At 38.2% G+C, this 23,585-nt stretch overlaps 1 protein-coding gene across 3 annotated transcripts in view; it reads right to left on the bottom strand.

The window, feature by feature from the left end:
* Positions 1-23,585, bottom strand: part of NSF (N-ethylmaleimide sensitive factor, vesicle fusing ATPase) — a 166,121-nt gene that overhangs the window by 74,911 nt on the left and 67,625 nt on the right. For all 3 annotated transcript variants that reach the window (XM_012497652.2, XM_003270706.3, XM_030800307.1), the window contains exon 9: positions 8,400-8,599. In XM_012497652.2, the coding sequence (XP_012353106.1) occupies positions 8,400-8,599 (200 nt within the window). The remainder of the gene's footprint in view (positions 1-8,399; positions 8,600-23,585) is intronic.

Here is a 23,585-nt window from a genome sequence, read left to right as displayed (position 1 = left end):
TCCAAAATGTTCCAAAATCTGAAAGGTGGACCACACACAGGGGGTTACTGTATGATAATCTTTTAATCAAAACACAACATCAGCTGGGCATGGTAGCCCACACCTGTCATTTCAGCACTTTGGGAGGCTGAGGCAGGAGGATCACTTGAGCCCAGGAGTTTGAGACCAGCCTGGGCAACCTAGGGAGACCTTGTCTCTACAACAAGATTTCTAAAATTAGCCAGGTATGGTGGTGCACACCTGTAGTCCCAGCTATTCGGGAGGCTGAGGTAGGAGGACGGCTTGAGCCCAGGAGGTTGAGGCTGTGGTGAGCCATGATGGTGCCACTGCATTCCAGCCTAGGCAATGGAGTGAGACCCCATCTCAAAAAACCAAACCAAAACAAAAGCCCCCCACAACATTGTAGGTGGTGACTGAAACTGCTGCTGTTTGGTGTTGCTGTTGTTTAACAGCTTATCCAGGTATTCTGGTGATGCCATTGTGCTGCTTAGTTACCCTAAACTCACTATTTTTTCACTGTATTAATGGTGTGTCATATTTTTTACCGTTAAGTACTTGTGTCTCAATACATGTATGAAAATGATTATTTATCAGGCATATAAATTTACAATCAGAAACAATGGTGATGCCAACCAACCGCAGACCATCCACATCTAGTGGCTGAGATAGTGACGCCTTAGCTTTCTGATAATTCAATGTACACAGACTTTGTTTCAGTAACAAAATTATTTAAAATATTGTACAGAATTACCTTCAGGCTGTGTGTACAAGGTATATACAAAACATAAATTGATTTCATGTTTAGACCAGAGTCCCAACGCCAAGATATCTTAATGTATATGCAAATATTCCAAAAACCAAAATCCAAAACACCTCAAGACCAGGAAAACATGGCATAAAAATTTTATTTATATATTCAAGTTCTTATTTAATATGTAATAGTTTTTTTATCTCTTTATTCTTGTGTTTTGTAAATTATTTGGAAAATAATCTAAAATAATTTTTTAAACAGAGTTTATTCAACCTAGATAGTAAATGGTGATGACTGTTTTTCTTGGTACACTGAGGGTTAAAAAGATAAGTGAAGCAGAAACAATCTTAGTATTAGGAATGAACTGCAAAACTGACTGGTTCCGGGACTTTCTGAAGAGCTGAAATGGTGACTGGCCTTGCACCAACCCACCAAGACCCACACCTGCTAGAACCAATGAGACTGATCTAGCTGGAGACCTGAACAAGAACTTAATGAAATGCTGGAAAGCAGGAAAGGAAACGACCTTGTATAAAATTGAAACAAGGACCCAACAAGCAGACTTAAAGCACTAAGAGGATTGCTATAAAGGGAATATTTAATATTATTTTACCCTCAACAAAAATTTTAAAAGGCAGGAAATGGCAGGATAGATTAATTCAGTAGAGCTTACTTACTAGATTTTTTTTTTTAAAGATGAGATGTTATATTTCTGAGTGTTATTCATGTCGATCTATGTAAATCTATTATTTATTTTATTTTTTTGGGACAGGGTCTCATTCTGTTGCCCAAGCTGGAGTGCAGTGGCACTGTCACAGCTCACTGCAGCCTTGACCTCCCCGGCTCAAGGGACCTTCCCACCTCAGCCTCCTAAGTGGCTGGAACCACAGGTGTGTGCCACCATGCCTGGCTAATTTTTCACTTTTGTAGAGGTGGGGTCTCACTATGTTGCCCAGGATGGTCTTCAACTCCTGGGCTCAAATGATCCTCTGCCTCGGCATCCTGAAGTGCTGGGATTACAGGCGTGGGCCACTGTGCTCAGCATATTCATTTTAATATCTGTATGCTATTCCATTTCCTACTAAGGAAGAGTAATGATGTTTCTTTTCCCTCTATTACAAATAGCATGGCAATCAACATCCTGGTACATGTCATGTTGTTTATCATAGGTAGTGGTCTTGAAGTAGAACTCATGGGGTTTGTGAATCCTCATTTTTCTAAGATGTCAAATTTATTTGCAAGATACTACCCACTTGGTATATTCTTCTAGTTTATACTCCAACTAGCAATGTATATCAGACCTTGTTTCTCCATAACCCCACAAAGTCTTGGTTTTACCAGCTGTTGTAAATTTTGCCAGGTTGTTTAAGAAATAATCCCTCTTTTATTATACATTTTCCTGAATATCTTTTCATTTGCTTTTCTTCAATTGGGTTCTTTCTCTGAGAACTATGTGTTAAATCCTTCGACAGTTTTTTTAAATTGTGGTGTTTATATTTTTCTTATTATACAAGACTTTTTATAGAGAATTTATTATAGAGGATGCCAATTCTTTGTAGATTATATACATTGCAAATATCTTCTCCCAGTTTGAGACATTTGTATTCAGTGTAATTTGTCATACAGAATTTTCTTTATATTAATGTAGCCAAATTAACAGTTCTAATGGATTTACTTTCTGTATCAATTCTTCCCTAGCCTCAAATCTTAAAACATTTTTGCCTATTTTTCTTCTAAATAAGTTTTTCTCCTAGAAGTTTTAGTAGGCTTTTTTTATGTTTTTGTTTTTTTGTAAATCCATTTGCAATTTTGTGTGCTGTGAGGTAGGAATTGCATTTTATCTTTTTCCAAACAGGTAGTCAATTATCTCAGCTCCGTTTATGGCACAGCCAGCCTATTATTCCCCTCTGATCTGTATCATCACTTGTCATAGAGCAGGCTCTTCCTTCCTGTGTTCTATTGTTTCCTTGGTCTGTTTTTGCATGAATATATAACAGTTTGAATTACTATTGCTTTCTAGTAAGTCTTGATATGTGATAAAAGTAAATCTTCATTATTCTTCAAAATTCTCATAACTCTTCAAGCCTCAAAAAAAAATTGAATCAAGTTGTCAAATGTTAAAAAATTCCTATTAGACTTTACTGGAAATACACTCAACTTACAGACCAAGATGGACAGAACTGTCATTTTTATGACATTGTCAGTTCTCCCATACATGAACATGTTATATCTTACCATTTATTAGCTGCTTTAAAAAAGATTTTCAAAAATGTTTAGAATTTTCTCCTTAAAGGTCTTGCACATTTCCTGTTAGATCGAATCCTAAGCACTTTACATTCTGATTTCTGCTATAAATCAAATTGTTTTTAAAATTACCTTTTTAGTATCATCACATTGTCTTTGAGTCTTGTTATTTCTTTCTTGCCTTCTAAAGTATTTGAGTTTCCATTGTTTCTTTCCCAGCTCCTCCCTATGCTTTGGAAAAGTTTGGGCACAATGTATAACTTTCACATGCACATTTGACTTAAAGTTAGGTTAACTAACATTATTATCTTCTTTTTTTTTTTTTGACACAGAGTTTCACTTTTGTTACCCAGGCTGGAATCCAGTGGCACGATCTTGGCTCACTGCAACCTCCGCCTCCCAGGTTCAAGCAATTCTCCTGCCTCAGCCTCTTGAGTAGCTAGGATTACAGGTGTGCGCCACCAAGCCCAACTAATTTTTGTATTTTTTTAGTAGAGATGGGGTTTCACCATGTTGACCAGGCTGGTCTCGAACTCCCTATCATCTTCCCCAATAATACAAGGAGCTTACATGAATTTAATCTACTTCCCAAACGTTTTTTTCCATATTTTAGTTCTGTCCTTTAAAAGTATCCATATCATTATTGTTTTACTCAGCGAATGCTGTTAAAATTTGTTAAAACTTTCTATTGCAAAATACATCGCGCATAGAGAAAAGTTACAAAATGTGAATATATGCCTCAATGAACTGTCACAAAATGAACACCTACGTAATCATAAGAAACAGAACACTGCTAGCATCCTGGAAGCACCTCCTCACAACCCCTCCCAAGCACTCCTCCCTGACCTTTCCCCATAGGTAACCACAATCTGATTTTTATGGTAATAATTCATTTTCCTTTATAATTTTACCACCCAAGCATGCGTTGTTAAACACTATACTTTAGGTAAGCTCTCTATAAATGGAATCACAGAGTATGTGTTCTTTTTAAAATCTGGTTTCTTTTGCTCAATAATTTGTGAGATTCACAACTGTGTATAGCTGTAGGCTATTTATTTTCATTACTGCCTTGTATTCCATTATATATTTCTATGATCATTCATCCATTTACTGGATATAAAATTCTAAGTTGACAGTTATTTTCTTTCAGCTCTTTAAAATGGCCTTTGATTGACTTTCTGTTTCCATCATTTCTACTGAGAAGACAGCTACTAGCTAGTCGTTGCTTATTTGAAGGTAATTTTCCTTTGCTCTCTAGCTCCTCTTAAGATTTTTCTCGTTTTTGGTTTTCAGCAATTTAACAATAATGCCTATATATGTAGAGTTCTTTGGTATTTCTCCTGCTCAGGGTTCATATCATTTCTACAATTTATGGACTAATGTTTTCCATCAGTTTTAGAAAGTTCTAAACCATATTCTCTTCAAATCCTGGTTTTGATCCATTCTCTTTCTCTTGCCTTTCTGGAACTTTAAATACACGAACCAGACTTTTAAATGGTATTCTCTCTCTCCCACTCTCTCTTAATTCCTTTCATTCTTTGTCTCTGGTTATTTTCATCTTACATCTTTCAGTACACTAATTCTCTCTTCAGATGTGTCTAACCTGCTATTTAAACTCATTCACTTGAGTTAATTTTACTTACTGATTTTCTCAGTTCTAGAATTTATATGTTTATTTTTACAGTTTCCAGTACTCTGCCAAAAATCTGTCTTGTTTTTTATCCCCTTGAATGTGGTAAGTATAATTCTTTCAAAAGTCTGTATCTGAGAATTCCAATATCTAGAGGCTGTTTCAACCATCTTTTCTTTTTCTTGATGTTGTTTGTGTATCTGTTTCCAGTTGCTTTTGATTATAAGCCAGACATTGCATTTGCAAACTAGAAATAATTTGTGACCTTACATGATACTACTTTCCTCCAGGAAGGATTTACAATTCTGCCAGATGCCTAGGGGCGCTAGCAATTTAGGAACCCTCAATCTAATTTTAGGGACTGACGTGATTCAAAGCTGATCTGCGGCCTTGGTGAGAGTATGTCTATTCCTGGTTAACCCTTGCTCCTATGGTGTAGCCCTTCAGGGTCTTGACTCAAAATGAGTTATGTTCATCAGGTGTCCCCTCCTTAGGGGCCATGGGCTCTAATCTCTGCCACTAGCCTGTCAAAAGGGCTGCTTAGGTTTTAGCAGCTTCCTGCAGAACTGGCTAATATCTCGAGAGGAACAGTGACCCAGTATACCAGGAGGACCTTTGTTCTAGGCCTCCATTTTTCTTCTTTGATACCTTCAAGCAAAACATGTTTAAATATTGTGTTGAGCTTTTCTGGTAGTCTTCAGCGGAACGCATGATTCAAATGACCTAATTTGCCACTACTAGAAGTAGAACTCCCAGACTTTATCTATATTTTCACCAATTTCATTGCTTATCATTGTTTCTTGGCTCTACTGTTTCCTTCTGGGTTCAACTTCCTTCAGTCTCAGTACATCTTGCTTCATAATCTTCCAACAAGCTTCTGCAACTAGTTAATTCTATTATCCTTTGCCTGAAGAAAAAAAGTCTTTATTTCACCCTCATTCCTGAATGAGAATTAAGCTGGGTATTAACTTTTAAGTTGACAGTTATTTTCACTTGGCTCTCTGAAGATATTATTCTACTATTTTTTGTTCTCTTTCTGTCATGGAAAAGTTTGCTATCAACATAATGGATATCCCTTTGTAAGTCATCTCCATGTCTTTCTTTTGTAACTCAGATTTTTTTTTCTTTGGCATTCTCCTATAACAAGTCTAGAAATAAGTTAATTTTCATTTATCCCATATGGGCTCATGGTGCTACCTGAATCTGAGTTCTCATGTCTTTTATTAATTCTAGAATATTCTCGGTCATTCTCTTTTTGAATAATGCCTCTACACTATTCTATCTGGACTTCTTGTTTTAACTCTGCCATCTCAACTTTCAACTTCTCCATCCCTTTATCTCTCTGTGCTACGTTCTGGGTGATTTCTTTAGGTTTATTCTTCTGTTTACCACTTCTCTCTTCAGCTGAAATTTGCTGTCTTATATTCAACTTGGTTGCTGAGTTTTAAATTTGCATGACTACTTTTTCTATTCCTTTCAGCCTAGGTTGTTGGAGCACCCCTTGGGGTTTGCTTATATCTGACAACTTATGCTATCACTAGCCCAGGACTAATTTTTTTTTTTTCTTAACATAGGGTCTTGCACTGTCATCCAGGTTGGAGTGCAATGGCACAATGATAGCTCACTGCAGCCTACAACTCCTGGGTTCTAGTGACCCTTCCATCTCAGCCTTCCAAGTAGCTGAGACTACAGGCATGAGCCACTGCACCCGAATAATTTTTTTAACTAATTTCTCAGCTTGGGATTTCAAGCCACATAGGTAGCATATATTTATTCAAATTCTAAACCAGCATGAACAAGGATCCATGGTTTACAATTCCCACGGGAGGCCGGGCGCAGTGTCACGCCTGTAATCTCAGCATTTTGAGAGGCCAAGGCGGACAGATCACCTGAGGTTGGGAGTTTGAGACCAGCCTGACCAACATGGAGAAACTCCATCTCTACTAAAAATATAAAATTAGCCAGGAGTGGTGGTGCATGCCTGTAATCCCAGCTACTGGGGAGGCTGAGGCAGGAGAATTGCTTGAACCCGGGAGGCGGAGGTTGTGGTGAGCCAAGATCACGCCATTGCACTCCAGCCTGGGCAACAAGAGCAAAACTCCGTCTCAAAAAAAAAAAAAAAAGAAGAATTCACATAGGAGATTTCCCAGCTTCCATTCCAGAACCCAGGCAGTTAAATATTTTTTGTTAATTTCCCTGTGGTGGCAGCAGATATTTTCTAGTCCACTCTTTTCATAGAGACACAACCCCTTTGAAGGTACCAGTTCCTAGTCCACACTGTAAATGGATTCAAGGACTCACGTTCTGTTCCCTAGTGGGTAGTAAAACCCAAACCCATATATTATGAAACCAAAAGCTGCAGCCTATATCTTACGACTCTAATTTCCTGGAGATCCAGTTTTCTTTCTGAAGAGCTCAATTACGCATTTAAAATAATTTCAGTTATATTTTACCCAGAACTTTTTAAAGTTTTATTTTGTGTTTAATTGGCACGTAATTGTGCATATTTAAGGGGTACAGTGTATACCTAGCATTTGAAGGTGTTTATAGAAGGAAGGTTTTCTGGTTACCTAGTCTACTGTATTGCTAGAACCAGAAATCTCATGGCATTGTTCTTAAACTTTCTGTCAATGAAAAAAATATGTTAGTATTAGGATATTAATCAGAACAGACAAACAGAACCAACAGAATGTTTGTGTGTGTGTGTGTATTCCTTGTGTGTGTGTGTATTCCTTATGATAAATCTCTATGAATATGTATGTATGCATATACACCCACATATACATGTCAGCCTACATAATCATTTTAGCCAATTCCTTGGGATAAATCTACAATTTCAGAAGCTGACAAGTCCCAAGATCTGCTGTCAGCAACCTGGAGACCCAGGAGAGCTAACCTGGAGACCCAGGAGAGCTAATACGCATTATTTAGCTCCAGTCCAAAGGCCTCCAAGCCAGGAAGAGCTGATGTTTCAGTTTGCATACAAACCAATGTCCCAACTCAGGGCAACCAGGCAAGTCGAAATTCCCTCTTACTTGCAGGAAAGTAAGCCTTTTTGTTCTGTTCAGGCCTTAAACTGATTGAATAGGGCCTGCCCACATTAGGGAGGGCAATCTGCTTTATTCAGTCTATCAACTCAAACGCTAATTTCATCCAGAAACATCCTCACAGACACAACTGAAATGTTTTACCAAATATTTAGGCACTTTATGTCCTAGTCAAGTTGACATGTAAAACTATCAGAATTGGTAAACTCTAGTTTGATTTTTAAATAATTTCATTTCAGAGATCCAAATCAAGCTTTCCTTTGAGCTCTGACAACTCAATCCTGTCACTCTATAACTGAGCAAGACTCAGTGTTAAGTAAGATAGCTTTTTGCATATGAACCTTACATAATACGATTTCATAAGTCTATTTATGGATTTAATTTCCTCTTTTCTTCCAAAGCATAAATGAGCACAAGTCTCTGGAAGCAATATGGAATAAAAGTGTCACCTGAAAATATATTCATGAGCTGTTTTTGCAAAACCTCTGGCTTACATAATCACCTACCTTTGTTTATAGGAATATGTGGGTAACAACATCTGCTCATCACGTAAATCTCCCACAGTCCCTGGTGCAGTGCCATATATAACCTAGGTACTAGGTAAATTTACCTGTAAGTTGCTTCAAAATATAAATCAAAGTAACAAGTTTGCCTCCATAACTCTGGGTCTCATTCATCATATAGCGAGTGATAAACTTTTACTAAATCACACTTATGTTCACATTACCCTCCTTTGCTCCTCTTCAGCATCAGCAAAAAGTTTGCGAATGTTAGCCTCTGATTCTCCCACATATTTGTTAAGAATTTCTGGCCCATTGACCACTTTGGGCTCTCTTGCATTCAACATCTTGCCAATCTGTCGAGCCAAGAGAGTCTTACCACAACCTGGGGGTCCATATAACAGGATGCCTTTCACATGTTTACAACCTGAAAAGGAAAAGAAAACAGTCTTATATCAGCTAACTAGAATCTAAGTAAGACACTAAAGGAAAGCTTTCTTCTTCGTATGCACTTTAGGAAAAACACAGTGATGCCATTAACGTATGTTAATGTCCATGAGCCATGAACAAGAATATACAACCAAAAACCCAGAGACAATTCCTATAACTGTACTAAAGTTTGAGGGAGAAATGCTGCCAGTTAAAGATCTCTGGAAGAGTCCATTCGTGCTATGATTTTGAACAAATACTTTTTACTCTGAAAATGTCTAACTGGGAAATATTACTTATTTTTGGCTGGGTGTGGTGGCTCATTTGAGCCCAGGAGCATGAAACCAGCCTGGGCAACACATTGTGACCCTGTCTCTATAAAAATAAAAAATTTGCTTCGTTTTACATGTAACGATAAATTATATATAATTATTATATATCATATATGTGTATACACACACACGCACACCCCATGGAATACTATTCAGCCATAACAAAGAACAAAATAACATCTTTTGCTACAACATGGATGGAGCTGGAGGCCATTTTTCTAAGTGAAGTAACTCAAGAATGGAAAACCAAATACCATATGTTTTCACTTACAAGAGGGAGCGAAGTTATGGGTACACAAAGGTGTACAGAGTAATAGACTTTGGAAACTCAAAAGTGGGGAAAGTGAGGACATGAAGCCAGCCTGGGCAACACATTGTGATGGCAGAAAATTAAGAAGTGGGGAAAGTGAGAGGGGAGTGAGGAATAAAAAACTAATATTGGGTACAGTGTACACTACTTGGACAATGGGGTGCACTAAAATCTCAGACTTCACTACTATATAATTCATCCATGTAACCAAACACCACTTGTACCTCAAAGGTTATTAAAATTATATATCTTTATACTATACCCAAAAAAGCACTCTGTGAAATAATAGATTATTAGATTTCAGTGTCACACTCCTAAGTATGGGTAAAAAGGGAAATTTCTGAAAATGCAATATAAGTAGTGTGTCGCCATGGAAAATGGTTTGTCGTTATTTGAAATGAAAGCATTAAAAAGTATATCTTTAAGAAAAAAAGTACAATACATTTGATGACTCAAGTAAAATCACAAGATGCAAACAACTCTATTAGAAATTTTAGATTCTGAGGAGGAAGACCCTTTGGGCTGTCAGAATTGGTCTTCACTTCTTCCTTTATGCTGAGAAAAGACTTCTTTTTAAATTCTTGAAAGTAATAAGATCTGTGCCTTTGGTTGAGCATGGAGAGGGAGGGGAAACACTTGATGGCTTACAGTCTTAACCCTTCACATCACAGAGTAAATCCCTTCCCTGAGAACCACTGCCCAATAAAATGCTTTTGGCCTTTGACTCACCCTCCAAATATGAGTGGTAGGGAGATAACAGTAGAAGCCTTGAGCTTCTCCTAGAGGCCAATACCACCAAGCACTACCAGCATCTAAGTTACAGGGACACACTGGATGAGGACGTTGAAGTCTAGCTCCTAATCTTGCCCTCTGAGCCAACTGTTACCATCATGATTTGAAACTATTCATATGTATAAACCATAGCTGAGGCAGGTGGTGGTGGTGAAACATTCATAGGGCGAGGACATCCAGAAAGGAGAAAATGAAGATTTTTCTGAGTACCTACAAAGCACCAACCCTTCTGATCTCCAACTTCTTGACTTCTACATTTTCTCCAAGTTTATCAACTTCCTCTTAACCATACTGCCTTCCCTAGTAAGCCATGCTTTCTTTGAAGGACTTTTAACTATTTATTCTTTGTAAATTTTTGTTATAACCACCCCATAGTCCCTGAATACAATATGGCTTTATTCACTACACATTGTCCACAGAGCACAGCTGGAGAAGATTATACCACTGTGCTACTGACTGATATCTCCAGAATTTCATGCTATCCAGTTTCAGTTCTATGCTCACTGCTTTCTCAGTACTGCATGCCACTCTTTACTTGTCTTTGTTAGCTCATCTCTAATTCTCCTTATTAATTATCCAGATCTTCACTGTTCTTCTCAAGAGCTACCCCCTGCTATGAATTCTTAGAGATAACCTAGGTTCCTATTTCACATATTTAAAAAAAAAAGACTTCACCTCTCTGCTTCTTTATCTATAAATTGATCAGCAGACTCATCCATTCTCAACCTAATCTCGGTTCTCAAAGTAGTCTTCCTCCCTCTCCTCCAAGGTTTATATTGCAATTCTCTGTTTACATGGCTTCTTCACTATAAGACTGTAAACTATTCAAGTGCAATTACTATCTCATTCACCCAGCATAATGCCCAGCACCTACTATGGACTTCAGGAAAGGCTGAATAAGTAAACTGTTGATTCTTTTCCTACAAAACTCAAAGAATATGAAGGACTTAAAAAAATTATTTGAAGCTCTTAATTTATGGACTGTGCTTACTCTCATAGCTGAGCTAATTTAAATACCTAAAAAAACCACATTTGCAATGACTGAGACTTTGCGAATTTAACAAAACAAAATAACATAAACACAAGAATCTTAACTTTGCAACTATGCTTCTGTACACAGAAAATGCTCAAATTAATGTGTTTTGAACTAAATTTACTCAGATATTATAAAATAAACAATTCACAAAATATTACCATGAAGGTTAAAAGAAAAAGAGATAAAATGCTTATCCATGCAACTTATTATGTATAATATAGATATGTGAAATGATGAATATATTTAATATAACATCAACAGGAATGTAATAGAAGCTCTAGTCTGCATTAGAGCTATAATTCTTTTAGGATCGCAAATGAGCACATCAAAAATATACACTGACATGTAAAGTCTTTCAAAATGTACTTCCACAAAGGAAGCTGTTACTTGAATAAGCAGTGGAAATGGGACTTTATTATTACTATTATTATTACAGCCTATTCTGACTTATTAAATAAGCATTGGTCTCTAATTTTAAATGAGTCATAAAAACTCTTTATAACTAATTCCATTCAACAAAAGTGTACTAAGCTCATATTTAGACTAGATGCAAAGGTAGGTGTTAGGGATACAAACATGAAAAAGACAGTCCCTAGCTGTAGGGCATTTCTGGCTTAGTAGGAAAGACAGAAATAAAAGTAGGCTATCTACAATATAATATGACATTATCAGAGATATGTATGAAGTGTTTTTGGACTCTAGCCAAGAGATACTGATTCTGCCAGAGTGATGGCAGAAAATTAAGAATGGACTCGGGAAGAGCTAACATTCACTGTGGGCCTGGAAGAATGAGTAGGAGGTTCACAGGCAATGGAGAGGAAATGCCACCCCAAAGAGAGAGACTAGCATGATCAAAGGCATAGGGATATGGACACAGACACTGTTCTCTCGAAACAGCCAGTAGTAACCTGCTGTAGCCAGAGCCTTGGAGGTGATGAGAGGGCAGTGCCTGGAGACGAGGCTGGCAGGCTCCTAACTGGCAGGCCTTTAAACCATGACCATGATTTTTTAACTTGTTTCATAGGCGATTAAAACTCCACATTTTTGGGTGATTAATCTAATCACCCTTAGGTGTAAGTGATAATCATGGAAGGCGCACCATGAGACATGTGTTTAAAAGCTAACTCTGTTGGTAGAGTGGAGAAAGAATGAAAGACCAAACAGGCAAAGGAGGGGAGGCTAGCTGGGGGAATGTTCTGAACCTTTTTCTGGGGACACCAACTCACTCTGGATTCTTGCCAGTTAAGTTTTCATACCCCTCTAAGTCCTTTGGAAGCACAGGAACAAATGGGTCCAGTGGCCTCGGGAGGACACCCTCTGTTCCTGCTGATGCCCCAGCTTTCTCCTGAGCTTCTCTAGGATATTAAAGCCTGGATCTGATATTGAGGAGCCTCTGATCTCTGGCTGCTGGACTGACTAATGCTGCTGTTTTATTCTTAATGTCTTATAGGCGACCTCACTACTCAGAGATAAGTGCCTTAGGTTAGTGACCTAAATAACAAACGGCAGGTATAGAACGAGAAATCAGTGGACCTGATTTAAACTGTCATTGTCTCTCATTCTATTCCTCTCTTTCCCACAGAACAGTCTAATGGACCTCCCCAGGAAAATGCACATGCACAAAAAATTTGCATACAAATTTGAGAGAGTTCTTTAATCCTTTGAGGTCCATCCATGGAATCCAAATTAGAAACTCCTGAACGTATTACTGAAATAATCCAGACAAAAGACAATAAACAGAAAGAGGCAAGAGTCATAGGAAATAGTAGGAAAAGAAAAGAAGATGCGGGAGATATTCATCAAAGCTTAGAAACCAAATGGAAACCAGAGAAGGAAGAGGAGTCAAGGATGACCTTGAGGCATCTAGCATGGGTACATGGATAAAATGATGGTAACCTCAGCAATACCAAGACATAGCAAGAGGAAGAGGAATCAGTTTGGAGAGTACAGGAAATCATTACTTGTTTTTGGCTTAAGGCATTTGAGATTTAGGCAGTAATGCCTATTAAAAATACTGGTGAAAGCTCAGAAAAGACATCAAAACTACTGCTTCAATATATTTGAATGCCTGCCCTGGGTATATGAAAAGCTGTGAAAAGTTTTAAGCAGAAGAATGTGACAACAGAGATAAATGCTGCAGTGATAGAGGATGAGGCCTGGAAAAAGGCCACTAGGTTTAGAAATCAGGAAATACATGCCGATCTAGGCCACAGGGTCTTCTATCAGGGTCAGAGCATTTGGGGTTGAGGTCCCTTCCTTTCACTTAGAAGAAAACTAAGTAGCACAAGCAGGTATGGAGACCACACTTTCAGGAACTTTGGCAACAGAGGAGGAATGGAGAGGGGGAGCTTGTAAAGACACCTCTCCTTCTGAGACCAGTTAAATAAAGGGAAGAGGAGGAAGAAAGCTGAGGTTATTCCTGTTGGGTTCTGCTGACTATGTGAAGCAGGAGCTAGGTCATCAACAAAATGAGGGATGAAGAGAGGATACTGGGAAACATGGTAAAGGTTTGGAAAGTACATGGGGAGTTGGGAAAATGTATCTGAGCAGACACGGACACTGTTACATAAGTGAACTCAGCATATGAGATTCAGGTCATCAAGGGACCATCCTTTGTTGTATTTATATAAGCAATTCACAGTATTAGGTAAGGTGTAGATTCTTATTCAGTTCTATAAATACAAATTTCATCTAAGCTGGCACACAAATTTTGACCTTTTTGGTTTTACCCATCTCTTTTTTTCAAATCTTAATTTTAAAGGTTAGCAATATGAGGTAAATAACAGGATTAATGTAATGTGCAGTCAATATATTTATAGCTCAATTCTATTATCTAATTTTCCCATCAAAAGTGTAAGGTAAAAACTATCACATGACTGTTTTCAACATTTTTTCCTCCATTTTCCACAAAGTTTGAGGCCTTAATCTTCAAAGTGATTCTCATCTTTTCTCCTTCATCTATAACTTACTTAAGTAAGAACTAAGGTGGGCTAAGGGTATAATCAAACATAGTTCCAAAGCATTTCTTCTCTTAATATATATGTCAAGTACTTTTTTAGAGACAAGGTTTCACTCTGTCACTCAGGCCGGAGTTCAGTGGTGTGACACAGCTCACTATAACCTGGAACTCCTGGGCTCAAGCAATACTTCCAACTCAGCCTCCCAAGTAGCTGGGACAAGCACATGGCAGCAAGCCTGGCTCAATTTCCTGTATCCAGGTATTTTACTGCTTGTTTTACTAATTGCTCCTGTTAATCATTTTCTAAAAAATACCTACTTTTTATTTGGATGAGGCACAAACATAGTAACAACTCTTGGTTATAATAAGAGAAAGGAAGGTGGTAGTAAAGAGTATAATCTCAAATGGCCAAAAATCGATTTATATATATGGTTTTGGAATTTAAGTTGCTAATTACATTGGATATAGCAGTAACTGAAGTTCTAGGACATCATAGTCTTTCTCTCATTCAACCAATGATACATCTCGTGGTGGGAAGATGAAGAAGATGAAGAAGTTCTCTTCTGCTTGCCTCTATTTGCTCCGTGAAGTAAAGATTCCAGGTCATCAGCTGCTGGTAAAGATGGCAGAGGTGGTGCTTGGGGGTTGAGCTGAATAGAGAAGAAGAACTAGTCATCTCAGAGAATAGGAGAATAAATGGATTGGACTAGGGAAATACAGAAGGAATACCAGGAATATCTGTTCCAAGAAATACTGAGGGCTCACTTGAGATTTGGTTCATAAATTTAAAGTGAGATCAGACACCGCGGTTTTGTGTTTTTCTTAAGCCATGCTTAACAGAGTACTGGCACAGAGTAGGCAGGTAGCTGAGAAACACTTGGGGCTTTGACACGTACAGAAGATGAGGAGCAAGGCTGCTAAGGGTGTATACAAAGAGGATATATGTGATAGACCATGGAGGCTAAGGTGGAGAAAGAGAAAGAGAGGACAAAAAGATTGGGAAATGATAGAGTAAATTATACTGGAGGTTCCAGTAGGGTCCAAGTTGCTGGAGTTGGGAACAGGAGAAATGCTAGGAGTAAGCTAGGAAAAATGGGAGGCAGCACGAGAGCAAGATGCTTACATCTGAGATCCCCAAAGTGGTGTGGTTGCTGGTAATGGCAAACAAAGTCTTGTGTATAACCGAAGAATGAGTGGCTAAGGTGGACTTAAGGAAAAGGTTAATGAAAACAAGGAGGTTGAAATCAGAAAATAAATCAGGTGAAAAATCTCTAAAGAACTTTAAAAATTACTAAGAGTCCCACTTTTCTAGTCAGTGGTTCTCAAACTTAGATTTCACAAATAGCAAAAGAACGTTTGTTTTTTTTAAACTGGAGAGCAGTGCTGTCATTGGGTTGTTTTAGTTTTAGTTTTGCAAGGTAAAGATTTCTTAAAAAAAAAAAAGAAAATCAAACCTGACATCGTCTATCACCACCATTTCATCTAAAAAGTACATTTTAATATTGAAAGGTAGAACAGACACAATCTCAGGTTAAAGGACAGTGTTTTGTGTTAAACAAACTCAGTTTTATGTGTAGTGTTAAAAGTGAGGGCTCTGCAGTCAGTTTGCCTGGATTCAAATCCTGGTTCTTCCACTAACTAGCTGGAAATAATAATAGTAACTACCTCAGAAAGTTATTATAATTAAGTATAATGCACATAAAGCACTTAGCACACTTTATGGTGGATAGTAAGAGCTTGTAAATATTGGCTATTAATTAATAGCTTATTTCTCTCATCTTGCTGCAGATGAGTGATGAAACGGAATTAGACTCTCAACTGGTGACAATTAGATCACAATTAGGTAACCAAAAAACTTCCAAATAAATGACTACTTTACTTACCAAATTACTTCTGAGACTGACAATTGTGACCATCTGCTCCTTAAAACTTTATCTACCATAATTGTCACTTGAACTTTGCAAATTATAGTACCCATTCCATTGATGAACTTCAAGCTCCATATTAACATAGTAGTAAATGAGTTGGACTACAGCAGTTTCACAAACATGTTACTAGTGTTTTGGTAAGTCAAGATTCTTTGTAGCTATAGCCTCTCTTCCAGCTAGACTACCATCAGAGTCAATTCTGCCTGCTTCTACACAATGGAGTATGATTCATCCATAAAAACAATGAAATTATGTCATCTGCAGCTACATGGATGGAAGTGGAGATCATTATCTTACATGAAATAAGCCAAACACAAAAATACAAAAATCAGATGTTCTCACTTATATGTAGGAGGTAAAAAATTTAACACATGGAGGTAGAGAGTGGAAAAGTAGACAACAGAGACTGGGGAGGGTGACTGGGGATGAGGGGAGGCTAAGGAGAAGTAGGCTAAAGGTACAAACATACAGTAAGATAGGAGGAATAAATTCAATGTTTGACAGCAGGGTAGGATGACTATACTTAATAAGAATATATTGTACTCAGGTGACAGATCCCTTGAATACCATGACTTGATCACTACATATTATATACATGTAAAAAATTTCTCATGTATCCCATAAATTTGCACAAATTTAAAAAAAAGTTTTTAAATCGTGCCTTCCTTTCTTATGCCTCAAACAGAGTTCACTCATACTGATTTCTCAAGCTTTCTAAGCTCACTTAAGGGTCAACATGTACCCATTCATAGAAGCCAAGCTACCATGATTATCAGTTCCACATGTGTACAGCCCTTGACCTTTTCTCCTGCCTCCTCTATCATAGTAAGTATGTTTATTTTCCAAAGTTCCCCTTTATCTCCCCAATTGCAACTACTCTCATCGCCCCTAACTGCCAGACATTGGAAAGCAGTCACTGCCCTTTCTTGAGGAGCACACACCCTGCTCTGCTGGCATTCACCTGGGACAAGCTGATTCTAGTGAAAGGAACTGGGGCTATTTCTGGGCACTTCATCCAAAAGTGTTTTTGCAACGCTAGATCAACATAGCCCATCCACCATCCTTTGCCTCTCAGTTTGAGATGGATTAGTATTACCTGTATATTCTTTCTCACCTTATTTCTAGCTACAACTCTCAGTTAAATCAGCAATCCTCCAACAATATACAAAATTTGGATACTGTTTGAGCCACAGGTGTTGACATCCAGTGATTATAATAATACAAATTTTGGTGGGGAGAACTTTAATAGGCTTTAAGGTGTGTGCTACAAACAGCTGAAAGTGATTTCTGATCTAAAAGTCAGAATAGGACCGTATCCACTATGATAGGTATATCCAGCCCAACTGATGAAAATGATTCATGAAAATACTTACATCTTATATATAAATTGTAAATAGCTCGATAAAAATACATAGCCTTACTTCTGAAACACAAGAAATAAACAGCAATGTTTACTGTTTACACTCTTTTGAAACACCCGAAAAAAGTGACAAATTTGTACTTGTTAAGCTCTTCTATTTTACAAAGCAGTACATTTTCTTCATTTTTTCTGGATGTTATCAGAGGCAAGGTGCGTTGAGGAAAAATTGTCAGTCAACTTCGAGGTATTCAAAGGGAGAAAAAACTAAAGCAAACACTAATTTTATATGAGTAAGCAGGATGATAATAAATTAGAAGTGGTCTCTGTCAAATCAGCATTAAGATAAGAGTGTTTAGTTCATCTTGGGAGCAACATGATCTATAAAGAGAGAAAGAAGTGCGAAGTGGGTTTTGAACAATGACTGATGTTTAAAGAGGAATCCCAAGTGGCTTCCAGTACAAATGCAGATTAGCCATGTTTGCCAAAGAAGGAGGCTATCAAAAGACTAGTGGCAAGTCAGGACATATTCGGCAGTCTTGCAAGCTTCTCTGTGCAGTTGTGCAAACCAGATTTGAGTGCTCAACTTTAAATAGTGCATGCCCTTGTAGAAAATATAATCACAAATTAATATTTGATCTTTTAAATATAATCACAATTATTATATTTTTTGAGACAGGGTCTTGCTCAGGCAGGAGTGCAATGGCACAATCTCGGCTCACTGCAACCTCCATCTCCCAGGTTCTAGCAATTCTCCTGCCTCAGCCTCCTGAGTAGCTGGGATTACAGGTGCCACCATGCCCAGCTAATTTTTGTATTTTTAGTAGAGATGGGGTTTCGCCAGGTTGGCCAGGCTAGTCTTGAACTCCTGACCTTAGGTGATCCACCCGTCTCAGCCTCCCAAAGTGCTGGGATTACAGGCGTGAACCACTGTGCCTGGACACAAATTAATATTTGATCATTTAAGTTTTCATAATTACAACTTCTCTTATGGTTCTGTTGAAAATTGTAAATTGGAACCAGAGTCATGAGTATTTTCTTAGTTCTACTTGACTTACCATTTCAGTAGTACAATATAATTATTTAGTCTAAGAGCATAACTTTCATCGACTCATTATACAGGAGGGCCTTTCGTTTCAAAAAAAATTTTTTTTTTTTTTTTTTGAGACAGGGTCTCACTCTGTTGCCCAGGCTTTGGAGGGCAGTGGCACTATCTCAGCTCACTGCAATCTCCACTTCCCAGGCTCAAGCCATCCTGCCGCCTCAGCCTCCTGAGTAGCTGGGATCACAGGTGCATGCCACCATGCCCAGCTAATTTTGTACTTTTTTGTAGAGATGGGGTTTCACCATGTTGCCCAGGCTGGTCTCAAACTCCTGGGCTCAAGTGATTAGCCTCCTCGACCTCCAAAGTTCTGGGATTACAGGTGTGAGCCACCACACCCAGCCTTAAGACTGTCAATCAACATCTAAAATAGGTTGTCATCTACACTTGTTTATCTGTGCACTTATCGAATCTTTAAGAAATGGAAATACTTAAGACCAAGACCACTACTCCTGATACCATCTGGGCAGTCAGGTCTTTGACCACCCATTTTCGCGGCACTATTCTGTCTAGTAGAGACTTGATGTTGTCCCACCAACTTCAAAATGCCAAGAGCACTCTGAGTTTTGTTACAATAGTGAAAACGGCCTATTTCCTGAGCACCAAGCAGCTGTGCAAGCTGTCTACCATCTGACTGGTCTATATCCAAATCAGTCAACTTAGATTTAATATAGATTTTCTCATTAGATAGCCTAGAACTAAAGATGAGATGTGTGTAGCAATGCTCCAAACTAATCTTTGCTGACACCCCCACCCTTTTACACTCCCTCATAGGGTGTTGCCTGGTATTTCATGAATTCTTGATGACAAAGATCATGCTTCTTCTATAGCAGGTCTGCCTTGCTGCCAACTGGCAGCATGTATCCTTACTGGTTTCAGAATTTTATAGTTTTTTCTTTGTTTTTTTCCTTCTGTCCCTTAGCTTTTAACTCCTTTTAAGTGCTGTTCTGTTGGGCCCCTACTTCAGCCTAGCAAATATCTTCCCTAGCAGACAATTTATTTCTTCTTGACTACATCTGGAATTTCTACTTACTCTAACAGTTCATGTTCTTCCGTCCCCAGAAATCACCTCCTTTATTAATGCCACCTAATTCTGATCATATCTTTGGGCTCAATCCTTCAGTACCTAAGAGTAGCAGCTGTCAAACTTTAATATGCACCAATATCCAATGGAGCTTGTTAAAATGCAGATTTCCAGACATCACTCCTAGAAATCTGAATTCATTAACTCTGGAGTGAAACTGAATATTTAACAAGCGCCCTAGGTAACTCTAATGTAGGCCAGAGGACACACTTTGAAAAACATCATTCATAGTTACAACTGACAATATATTACGTTGTTTTATTCTAAGAGTTCTTAGCTTATTTTTTTTAAGTGTATATGTTCTATAGCCTCAATTAAATCATAAGCTGATAAGGACACACTGACAAGCTGTAGCTATAGAAGAGAAAAGAGCTATTCTAACAAGATAAAAGTTATCAAGAATAGATGTTTTCTGTACTTGAGTACAGCTGGGGGAGATACAGTTTTGTGAGAGATGACTGGGAACTTCATTCATTAGTAAATTAGATAAGCATTAACATAGAATGTCGATGTCAAAAATGTTAGCACAATTTCGGCCTACATTAAAAGACTAGTGTTTTAAATAAAGAATAAATAGATCTGATCTATTTTACAACAGAGACCACATTTGCAGTACTCCGCTAAATTCTAGGTTTCACAGCTTAACGTTAATATACACAAATGTTAAAGTTCACAGAAATGTGAATAGGATGGTAAAGGGCTAAAAAGACTGGCTGGAAAAAACCAACCAAGCTTTGGAGAATTAGCTTAGAGAAAAGATGAATCTGCAGGGAGGTCTGGACAATAGCTTTCTTCATACCTAAAGAGTTTTCATAAAGAACTAAGATCATGCTTGTTCTGTGTAGTTTCAGAGGAAGAACCAGAGGTTGTAGGAGAAGATACAAGCAAATACATCTTACCTTAACATAAGGAAGACTAAACTTAAACCTATAGTTGTCCAAAAGAGGAATGTAGCCTTAGGAAGGAGTGAGATTCCTGTCACTGGAGGAACTTAAGCTTAGCCTAAGGAACCTGGCAGAAGTTACTCAGCAGAAATGCAGAAGAAGGCCAGGCATGAGTAATCCCAGCACTTTGGGAGGCCAAAGCAGGTGGATCACCTGACATCAGGAGTTTGAGACCAGCCTGGGCAACATGGTGAAACCTCATCTCTATCAAAAATACAAAAGGCCAGGCATGGTGGCTCATGCCTATAATCCCAGCACTTTGGGAGGCTGAGGCGGGCAGATCACGAGGTCAGATCAAAACCATCCTGGCTAACACAGTGAAACTCCGTCTCTACTAAAAATACAAAAAAATTAGCCAGGCATAGTGGCGGGCACCTGTAGCCCCAGCTACTCGGGAGGCTGAGGCAGAAGAATGGCGTGAACCTGGGAGGCAGAACTTGCAGTGAGCCAAGATCACACCACTGCACTCCGGCCTGGGCGGCAGAGCCAGACTCCGTCTGAAAAAAAAAAAAAAAAAAAAATACAAAATTAGCTGGGCATGGTGGCACACACCTGTAATCCTAGCTACTTGGGAGGCTGAGGCAGGAGAATCTCTTGAACCAGGGGGGCAGAGGTTGCGGTGAGCCAAGATCGCGCCACTGCACTCCAGCCTGGGCAACAGAGTGAGACTCCATCTCAAAAATAATAATAATAATAACAAAGAAATGTAGAAGAGATTAAAATAAAAAACAGGTATGTGAACTAGATGGCTAAGATCCCTTGCAATACTGAGATTCTGTGATTCCTTTGATGTTCTCTGATAGAATCTGGTAGTTTTGTACAGTAAGCTTTGAAATAAATACTCCAGGATGGAAAGGAAGAAGACTAAAGGCAAGGAAGATAATAAAGAGGCTACTGCTGTAGTGCAAGGGTAATTGACTAAAGCAATGAAAAAGAAAAAAACAAATGATAAAGGCAGAAAAAAATTTAGGAGTATTCAATAATAAATTTGACAAATGCATGAAAAACAAAAAGGGGACAGATGTATCATGACTCCACAGACCTAAAAAAGAAAGGTAACTGGGAAGGGATAACTACTTGTGGAATGAGAAAGAATGTAACAAAGTTTTAAACATTTCAAGAATTCATTTCAGTAAAAATTCTTATGGGGGATGGTGAAAGCATCTGAAGATATATGGTAAAGGTCATCTAAAAATGACCACTAAATGCCTGGATAAAAGGAATTAATAAATTTAATGAAATACTGTCTTTTGTGAATAGTGCCGCAACAAACATACGTGTGCATGTGTCTTTATAGCAGCATGATTTATAGTCCTTTGGGTATATACCCAGTAATGGGATGGCTGGGTCAAATGGTATTTCTAGTTCTAGATCCCTGAGGAATCGCCACACTGACTTCCACAATGGTTGAACTAGTTTACAGTCCCACCAACAGTGTAAAAGTGTTCCTATTTCTCCACATCCTCTCCAGCACCTGTTGTTTCCTGACTTTTTAATGATCGCCATTCTAACTGGTGTGAGATGGTATCTCATTGTGGTTTTGATTTGCATTTCTCTGATGGCCAGTGATGATGAGCATTTTTTCGTGTGTTTTTTGGCTGCATAAATGTCTTCTTTTGAGAAGTGTCTGTTCATGTCCTTCGCCCACTTTTTAATAGCAAAGACTTGGAACCAACCCAAATGTCCAACAACGATAAGACTGGATTAAGAAAATGTGGCACATATACACCATGGAATACTATGCAGCCATAAAAAATGATGAGTTCATGTCCTTTGTACGGACATGGATGAAACTGGAAAACATCATTCTCAGTAAACTATTGCAAGGACAAAAAACCAAACACCGCATGTTCTCACTCATAGGTGGGAATTGAACAATGAGAACTCATGGACACAGGAAGGGGAACATCACACTCCGGGGACTGTTGTGGGTTGAGGGGAGGGGGGGAGGGACAGCATTAGGAGAGATACCTAATGCTAAATGACGAGTTAATGGGTGCAGCAAACCAACACGGCACATGGATACATATGTAACAAACCTGCACATTGTGCACATGTACCCTAAAACCTAAATAAAAAAAAATACTGTCTTTTGGAAATGAGATTATTAGACCTCCTCTTTGAGTGGTACAGATCTGTGCTTGTGGACTGAGGGAGGAGGAAGGCAAAGGAAGTGCAGGAAGGAATAAAGGGTTCTATGCCACGTGTTTGTAGTTAGGCAAGGTTACCTGCATGTTCTGTGCATTTTGTTTTACTCTGCTGTGCACATGGTGTATACACACAGTCCCCAACTTAAACTGGTTTGACTTAACAATCTTTTTTACTTTATGATGGTATAAAAGCAATATGCATTTGGTAATGCTCTTCGATTTACAATCAGTTACGACGAGATAAACCCATAGTCAACTGAAAATATTGTAAGTCAAAAATGCACTCTCAACTTAGGATATTTTCAACTTACGATGGGTTTGCTGAGACATAACCCATTGAGGGTTATCGGTACAATGGACAAGCAAGTCCTAATTTTACATCTTGTTGTCTAGATGATAAAGAGGTTGCTAATGTTTGACAAAAGAAGAGATGACGAACTAAAACATCTTATATACTTTTCTCGTATGCCGGAAAACTTCATAGGTAAGACTATCTTCTGAAAACAACTTTTGGAATGCTGATTGTCCATTGGGCTGATAATGATAAGAAGGAAGTGAGAAGGGGATGTGTACTTGGCTATAATGTTCATATTTGGAAGATACTTTCAGATTATAGCCTTTGTTATATGCACACAATTGAATCAATGCTATCATTATACAGTAGACATTTGAAACATGTAGTCTTCACAAAATAACACACTTTAAGTAAGTTTATGTCAATTAACAGGAATGACTGTCTTTAGAATGGAACTGTTAAACTTTATCTCTTTGAGCTACATATTGTTTGCTCATTGGGTAGTAAAGGAGGTGAGAGAGACAGAAAGTGACGGTGGAAGAATTCTGTGCTAGTGTGTTTTGAGATAAATGCAGATTATCTACTGTCGTTCTGCAAGTGCATTTACTTAGTATTGTTGTGTATGCAAAGGACAAACAAGGCCCCAATGCTGAGAAGTGCCCAAAGTATGCTGAAAGTTTAAGTAGTAAAATGAT

The sequence above is a fragment of the Nomascus leucogenys genome, chromosome 19 (genome assembly GCF_006542625.1).
Source record: "Nomascus leucogenys isolate Asia chromosome 19, Asia_NLE_v1, whole genome shotgun sequence".
In the NCBI taxonomy this organism is placed as follows: domain Eukaryota; kingdom Metazoa; phylum Chordata; class Mammalia; order Primates; family Hylobatidae; genus Nomascus; species Nomascus leucogenys.
Note: the sequence above shows the minus strand (reverse complement) of the source record. Positions and strands in the feature narration are given on the sequence as shown.